Source organism: Trichechus manatus, unplaced genomic scaffold, assembly GCF_000243295.1.
Source record: "Trichechus manatus latirostris isolate Lorelei unplaced genomic scaffold, TriManLat1.0 scaffold00014, whole genome shotgun sequence".
Taxonomy (NCBI): Eukaryota; Metazoa; Chordata; class Mammalia; order Sirenia; family Trichechidae; genus Trichechus; species Trichechus manatus.
The window spans coordinates 17,917,260-17,925,499 of record NW_004443950.1 but is presented as its reverse complement, the minus strand read 5'-3'; the positions used below and the strand labels follow the sequence as shown (position 1 = coordinate 17,925,499).

The 8,240-nt window shown below is 43.7% G+C and overlaps 1 protein-coding gene across 3 annotated transcripts in view; it reads right to left on the bottom strand.

Annotated features, from left to right (window-relative positions):
- Positions 1-8,035, bottom strand: part of BRD7 (bromodomain containing 7) — a 57,221-nt gene extending 49,186 nt beyond the window's left edge. For 2 of the 3 annotated variants that reach the window (XM_023726935.1, XM_004371679.2), the window contains exons 1-2: positions 7,849-8,035; positions 7,229-7,437 (exon numbers count right to left, since the gene is read on the bottom strand). In XM_023726935.1, the coding sequence (XP_023582703.1) occupies positions 7,229-7,437; positions 7,849-7,897 (258 nt within the window). In that variant the 5' untranslated portion in view covers positions 7,898-8,035. Of the gene's footprint in view, positions 1-6,554; positions 7,657-7,848 lie in introns of those variants that run through there. The other variant, XM_023726936.1, reaches the window with a different exon arrangement.
- Between the last annotated feature and the right edge of the window lie 205 nt (positions 8,036-8,240).

The following is an 8,240-nucleotide window of genomic DNA, read 5'->3' as shown; positions in this document are numbered from 1 at the left end:
GTGGTGAAGTCATTTCCAAGGTTCACCGTTCAGCTGGGGAGTAGACAGCCCCATAAAACCAAATGGGACTAATGAGGCACAGAAGTCCAGGGACAAGGTCCAGAAGGCAGAAGGGGACAGGAAAGCTGGTGATAGGGAACCCAAGGTGGAGTAAGGATGGTGTTGATGTGTTGTGAGGTCGCTAACCATTGTCATAGGGCAACATGTGTAGTAACTGTTAAATGAGAAACCATTTTGTTCTGTCAGCCTTCATCTAAAGTGAGAATAGCAGCACAACTGGAAGAGCGTACTTGATGTCACTGAACTGTGCATGTAGAAATTTTTGAAATGGTGTATCTTTGGCTAGGTATATTTTCACCAAAAAGAAAAAGGTTGAGAAGTTAGAGGGTTGACATGTTGTGGGGTTGTTAACCAATGTCTTAAACCAGTATGTGTACTACTGTTTCATAAGAAACTATTTGTTCAATAAGCCTTCACCTGAAGTACAATTAAAAAAAAAAAAAAAAAGGAAGCCCCTCTCTGTATCCCAGGGTCTGGCATGGAAAAGGGGGATGGCCAAAACAGCCTCTACAGAACCAGTGACACCGTAGAGAATCTGGAAATAGCCCATGGTCTGTAGCCCTGGGTCATGGAGGAGGAGAACTTTGGGAAAATTCATGTCACCTGTTTCTACCTTAGCTTTGGTAAAACAAAAATCACCTACCTACTTGGCCTACTCTGCAGAATTTTATGTTCAAATGAGACTGAGGATGACAAAGCATCTTAATTTGCAACGGCATCAAAATGTAACAGTAGTTAATGATAATGAGAGTCACAATGAAGAGAGGGCAGAACAGCGAACACAGAGGAGACTTCCAGGAACCTCTCCTGAAGACACTCTTTAAAGTGTATAAAGATTAGCGTACAATGAAGCATGCTGCAGCATTATTTGTAATAAACCAACCCAAATCAGTTGCTGTCGAGTCAATTCTGACTAGTAGTAACTCTACAGGACTGCCCCATAGGGTTTCCAAGGAGCGGCTGGTAGATTCAAACTGCCAACCTTTTGGTCAGCAGCCGAGCTCTTAACCACTGTACCACCAGGGCTTTAAAGGAAATATTAAATAAAATGAAGTTTGGGGGCCAACTCGACAGCAGTTAATGACAACAACAGTATATCCATATAACTAAATACTATGCAGTCATTTAAAAAAATGAGATAATTGATAAAACAAGAAACAAAGAACATGACTGTATCAGTTGGTATCCTGGTGGTAAACGCCAGAGACAAAACTAGAAGTGGTTAGAAGTGATTACTTCAACTTCCAGTTAACCAAGATGATGGCAGGGACAAAGAGCACAGAGGAGACAACAGTGGGTGAAAGACATCAAACAACCTGGGAGATGGAAGGCAGCTGGAGGAGTCTGCAGAACAAACTATCTTCTGCCTAAAAAAGATGGATACCTATGAGAAGAGTTCAATCCTAGAAACCTGGAAAAACTCAGAACATGAAGACATAAGGAAGCAGAGAGGCTCCAGACCCAAAGACCAGTCAAAAGGGAGCGAGAAGCTGGAATGAAAGCAGAGGATTGGATGGTAAGACCTTCGGCCCGCTCCCTCACCCCGCTTGTCTCCAGAAATACTTGCAACTAGGTAAAAATCTTCTCTCAGGAGGGAAGATTCTTCTCTGGGGAAACTGAAGAGCCCAGAGAAAATATCTGTGAGGTGCAGACATATGAGGGTTCCCCACCAAATGATTCGGTTCCTATTTAGTCACCCTACAATAAAGTCCATCAGCAGACCAAGTTTGTCTAGGCACAAAACATTTAATCAGCTTTTTTGTGCTGCATGTTTCAATACAAACAGACTACAAAGGATCAAAGATAAGCAAAGAACACTTTTAACATAAAAGAAAGACAACAAACAAACTGATGAACCTGAGAGAAATGTATGGAGCACAAAAAACCGTTAAAAAAGAAAAAAACCTTCAATCAGTACAAGAACAGGATGCTATCAAAAAAAGACCATTAAAAACCAAGAAAGAGGTCCTGGATATTAAAATTATGAGATCTGAAATGAAATTCAGTAGAAGAGTAAGAAGACAAAATTCAGGAACTCTCCTTGAAGGCAGAACACAAGAAACAAAGAAAGGGAAAATAGGAGAGAAAATGAGATCAGTCCAGGAGTCCAACATCTAAACGGCAGGAGTTCCAGCAAGAGAGAAAAAACAGAGGGAAGGAATTTATCACAGATATTTGTCAAGCAGCCATCTCAAAACTTAAGGCACATGTATTCAATGTGAAATGTTAGAGCACCGATGTTATGGACTGAATTAAAAACCCATGCCGTGAAGTCGATTCCGACTCAGAGACCCTACAGGACAGAGCAGAACTACCTCCACAGGGTTTCCAAGGAGCAGCTGGTGGATTAGAACTGTCAACCTTTTGGTTAGCAGCCTGAACTTCTAACCACTGCCCCACCTGGGCTCCGCTGAATTGTGCCCCCAAAAATGTGTTATACATTCTAGCCTCCATGCCTGTGGTTATAATCTCATTTGGGAATGGGTTCTTTGTTATGTTAATGAGAGGATTAGTGTAGGGGTATTTTGAGTCAATCTCTTTTGAGATATAAGAGATTAAACAAGCAAGCAAGAGAAGGAGAGATGGGGGAAGACGGATGCTAAGCCACGTGAAGATCTTCAAGGAACCAGGAAACAAGGTGAACATACAAGCATCTTCCCCCAGAACCGACAGAGAGAGAGCCTTCCCCTCGGGCTGGTGCCCTAAATTCTGACTTTTAGCCTCCCAGACTGGGAGAAAATAAATTTCTATTTGTTAAAGCCATCCACTTGCGGTACTTCTGTTAAAGCAGCACTAGATAACCAAGACAACTGAAGACCCTAACAATTTCAAGAGAGCAAGCACTGGTCATACCACAAAGACTGAGAACTGCAACAGACTTCTCAACAGCCAATCTGGAAGCCAAAAGAAAATAGGGCAACGCCTTCCAAATTCTGGGAGAAAACGGTTTTCAATATACATTTCCATACTGAATCAAACTATCAATCAGGTACAAGCACAGAATAAAGATTTTCAAACACGTAGGAACTTACAAAAACCTACCTCTGATGCACACTTTCTTAGGAAGCTCCTATAGTTTAGACTCCATGTGAACAAGGGAGTAAATAAAGAATAAGGGAGTGAATTAAAAAAGGGGAGACATGAGATTCAGAAATGAGGCAAAGGAGAGTCCTGAGAGGCCTAGAGAGGAACCAGTCCAGAAGAGAGGAGGGAACAGAGGTACAAGATGGACGTCTTTAAAAAAAAAAGGAAGTGTTTGACCTTGTGAAAAACGCAACTCAGCTGGGTTTTATAACGTTTGGGAACAGATAACCAAACAAATGAAAGCAATTAACTTTAACTCACTGGTCAAGATCACATCTGTATGTGTTCCCTGTATGTGTCTCCACAGTGAACAATAATTACAACACTGCATATTGATTTGACCAACAACTGTGATGTATCTACGGTGGGACAACGGAGGAAGAGAAACTGGGTGTGTGGAGCAGTGTAAATATATACAGGAAGGCATATATGAACATATGGATGTGTGCATAGAAGTGTAGGCATATGTATATACATGTTTACGTGTGCCGCATATACCTTCAAACGTAAAATAAGGCAGGCGGGGTGACTATATATAAACGACACCTATATGCTTGGACTTTCCCGCACAGAATACACAGGAATCAAACTGACTACATCCGTGCAGAGACAATGGAGAAGCTCAATATCATCAGTCAGAACAACGCCAGGGGCCGAATGTGGAACAGACGATCAATTGCTCATATGCAAGTTCAAGTGGAAGCTGAAGAAAATTAAAACAAGTCCACGAGAGCCAAAGTATGACCCTGAGTATATCCCACCTGAACTGAAACACCATCTCAAGAACAGATTTGATGCATTGAACACTAATGACTGAAGACCAGATGAGTAGTGTGGGATGGTATCAAGGACATCATACATGAAGAAAGCAAAAGGTCATTAAAAAGACAGGAAAGAAAAGACCAAAATGGATGTTGGAAGAGATTCTGACACTTGTGAACGTACAGTAGCTAAAGAGAAAAGAAGAAATGATGAAGTAAAAGAGCTGAACAGAAGATTTCAAGGGTGGATTGAGAAGACAAAGTAAAGCATTATAATGAAATATGCAAAAAACCTCGAGTTACAAAACCCAAAGGGAAGAAAATGCTTGCATTTCTCAAGCTGAACGAACTGAAAAAAAAAATTCAAGCCTCAAGTTGCAATACTGGAGGATTCTATGGTCAAAACATTGAACGACGTAGGAAGCATCAAAAGAAGGTAGAAGGAATACACAGTCACTGTACCAAAAAGAAATGGTCAGTCAACATTCAACCATTTCAGGAGGCAGCATATGATCAAGAACCGATGATACCGAAGAAGAAGTCCAAGCTGCACTGAAGGCATGGGTGAATAACAAGGCTCTGGGAGTTAACAGAATTCAATTGAGATGTTTCAACAACCAGATGCAATGCTGGAAGCGCTCACTTGTCTATGCCAAGAAATCTGGAAGACAGCTACCTGGCCAACTGACTGGAAGAGATAAATATTTATGCCCATTACAAAGAAAGGTGATAAAATAGAACGCAGAAATTATCAAACAATATCGAGACCACACGCAAGTAAAATTTTGCTGAAGATAATTAAAAAATAATGGTTGCAGCACTATACTGACAGGGAACTGCGAGAAATTCAAACCAGATTCAGAAAAGGATGTGAACAAGGGATATCACTGCTGATGTCAGATGGATCTTGGCTGAAAGCAGAGAACACCAGAAAGATGTTACCTGTGTTCTATCGACTATGCAAAGGCATTCAACTGTATGGATCATAACAAATTATGGATAACACTGTGAAGAATGGGCATTCCAGAACACTTAGTTGTGCTCATGAGAACCTGTAAATAGGCCAAGAGGCAGTCATTCAAAGAGAGCAAGGGGATACTTCGTGGTTTAAAATCAGGAAGAGTGTGAGTCAGGGTTGTATCATTTCACTATACTTAATTCAATCTGTATGCTGAGTAAGTAATCCAAGAAGCTGGACTATAGGAAGAAGGCGGCATGAGGACTGGAGGAAGACTCATTAACAACCTGCAATATGCAGATGACACAACCCTGCTTGCTCAAAGAGAAGAGGACTTGAAGCACTTACTGGTGAAGATCAAAGACTATAGCCTTCAGTATGGATTACACCTCAACATAAAGAAAACAAAAATCCTCACAACTGCACCAATAAGCAATATCATGATAAATGGAGAAAGACGGAAACCGTAACGAATTTCATTTTACTTGGAACCACGATCAATGCCCATGGAAGTAGAAGGCAAGAAATCAAACGAAGCATTGCATTGGGCAAATCTGCTGCAAAAGACATCTTTAAAGCGTTCAAAAGCAAAGATGTCACTTTGAGGACTAAGGTATCCCAAGCCATGGTATTTTCATCTGCCTCGTATGCATGAGAAAGCTGGACAATGAATAAGGAAGATCAAAGAAGAACTGATGCCTTTGAATTATGGTGTTGGTGAACAATACTGAATATACTATTGACTGTCAGAAAAACGTGTCTTGAAGAAGCACAGTCAGAATGCTCCTTAGAAGTGAGGATGGTGAGACTTCATCTCATATACTTTGGACATGCTATCAGGAGGGACCAGTCCCTGAAGAAGGACATCATGCTTGGTAGAGGGTCACTGAAAAAGAAGAAGACCTTCAACGAGATGGAATGACAGTGGCTGCAACAATGGGCTGAAGCATGGCAATGACTGTACAGGTGAGACAGGACCGGGCAGTGTTTCCTTCTGTTGTACCCAGGGTGGCTATGAGTTGGAGCTGACTCGATGGCAGCTAACAAGCAGCAGCAGTGTAAGAATGCCAATTTAAATTCTCATCTTCTATAACATGTCAGTAGAAGATAAATAAAACTGATGAATCACAAAACAGCAACATAAACCTACGTTTAGAAACGGAGATAAGCATCACAAGAAAAAGCTAAAAAGTTTGTAGTGGAACTCCGGGGTGGAGCAGAAGATGGCTTTTGTGTTAAAAGCCTTGTAGTGCTCTTTGACTTAAAACAATGTTTGTGAATTAATTTACAACTAATGAAAAATTAACTAATTAAAAAGAAAACGAAAACTGGTTACCTCTGGAGAGGGAGACTGTATGAAGGACTGCGGTGACAAAAATGCTTTTTTCATTTTGTTCACTTCTCTACTGCTTGAATTTTTAAAAAAATCATATGCATCTATGGCCTTTATAATTTAGCAACGAAAGGGAAACATATGTTGTCACAGTCTAACCAAATGCAAAAAAGTTGGGGAAGAAAGGAGGAATAACTTAAATTCTAGAGAGAGAATCCCTTAAGATTTGGTGATTTACCAATGCGTTAGACACACGAAACTCACTTATGTTGTATACACAAACATAAGAAAAATTATAAGACTAAACTATGGAAAATCTGCCTTCAAGATATAACAACTGATTTAATAAGTCACTTACTGACAGGTTCAATCCGGGAATACAGAACTCTAGGATGACTCCAGGTATGTATGTGATCATCGTTGGAAGGCAAGTTTATTAGTATTATTTTGCCCAGTCTATGAACCAAAATGGCAACTACTTTTTTCCTATTAAATGCAAATGGTTAAGAAAATTTTTATTACTGGTGTTATGTCCCCGAAAGGTCTCTGATCAAATTTTCTCTTCCTTAGACTAAAACTTTATTTTAAAAGATGAAAATTGTTCACTATATATTCAGCATTTAGTATTTACTTCAGAACAAAATTTAAACTCTGATAGATCCCATTCAATTCTGACATGACTATTTTTTGACAAACCTGGAACACTGACTTCTTCCTGAGCATGACCTCTACCCTTCTTAGGTGGAAAAAGCATTCTTTGAAGGAGCCCCTGAAAATCGGGACTTAGCCACTTACCCACCTGGTGTGTGAGTACAAACTGCGTAAAAGTATAATTAAACAAAGATGGGCTGAAACTCATAAATGAGTCACGTTTCTACCCTGCCTTGCTCCTCCTCAAAACCAGTCGGATTTCACAGGTGTTTCAGCGTCTCACTGCACGCAAAGAAAATAAAGCCGGGCTGGGAGCCGGGGGATGGACCGCTTAGAAAGTGTCGCCGTCAGCCAAACTGAAGTAATGCCAACAACCTTTACCTTCACTCGTCTCCGTTTTCTCCCTTTTTCTTCCCCTGGAACCTGTTTCTCTCCTTTCTTTCTCTTTTTCCGCTTTCTGTCCTTATGTTTGTCGTGATCATTTCTGTCTTCCAAGAGGCTTGAGTCTTGCCCCGAGCTGCCCGTAGAGAGCTCGGTGACCTCGTTTCCGCCCACTTTGAGGACCAGCTTCAACGGCTTCTCTACATACTCTTAAAAAAAGGGACGGGACTCGATTAAAGGAGTATCAACAATGCACAGTGACCGGGGAGCAGGAAAGGCAGGTGGCGCAAACGACGCAGTGGGCGCCCTACAGAACACCTGTTGAATGACAGACACTTGCCAAGAGACCGCAGCGGCGCCGCCCGCCCCGAACATCGGCGGGCCGTCCCACACCTCCCAACAAGAGACCCACCCGGGGCCGGGTGGACTTGAGTTCGAATCCCGCCCCGCCTGGGGTCTGCACGACCTCGGGGCGGCCGCACCCCCTCCGCAGATCAGGCCTGCCCGTGTGAAGAGCGGCCCCGGTCCACCTCGGGCGCCCGGGGGGAATTTCGAAAGAACAAAAATCCCTCCGAGCCCGCCGCGGGTCCGCCGGCCCGCCGGGCCAGCCCACTCCTCACCTTCGTAGAGGTGTTTGTCCGACTTGTGCTTTTTGTGCTTCTTGCCCATGTCCGACCGGGCCCCGGTACCCGCCCCCCGCGCCAGGCCCAGGCCTTGCGGCGCCGCTTCCGGTCCGGGCCAGGCGAGCGGAGGGCGGGAGCGGGGCCCGCGAGATCCTGCGCCGCGAGGCAGGGGAGCGGCGCGCGCCAGGCGGCGCGAGGCCCCTCAGGAGAAGACGGAGCGCAAGACCCGGCCGGGGCCGGAGAGCGGCTGCGAGGCGGCTAGCAGCGGCGCAAAGGCGGGAGAGACGGCCAGCCGCGAGCGCAGGGTACGGCCGACTGCACGCAGCAGCCCCTGGAGGCCGGAGGTGGCCCTGCAGCCTGTGGGTCTGGGGCGGAGTCTGGGCCGGGGA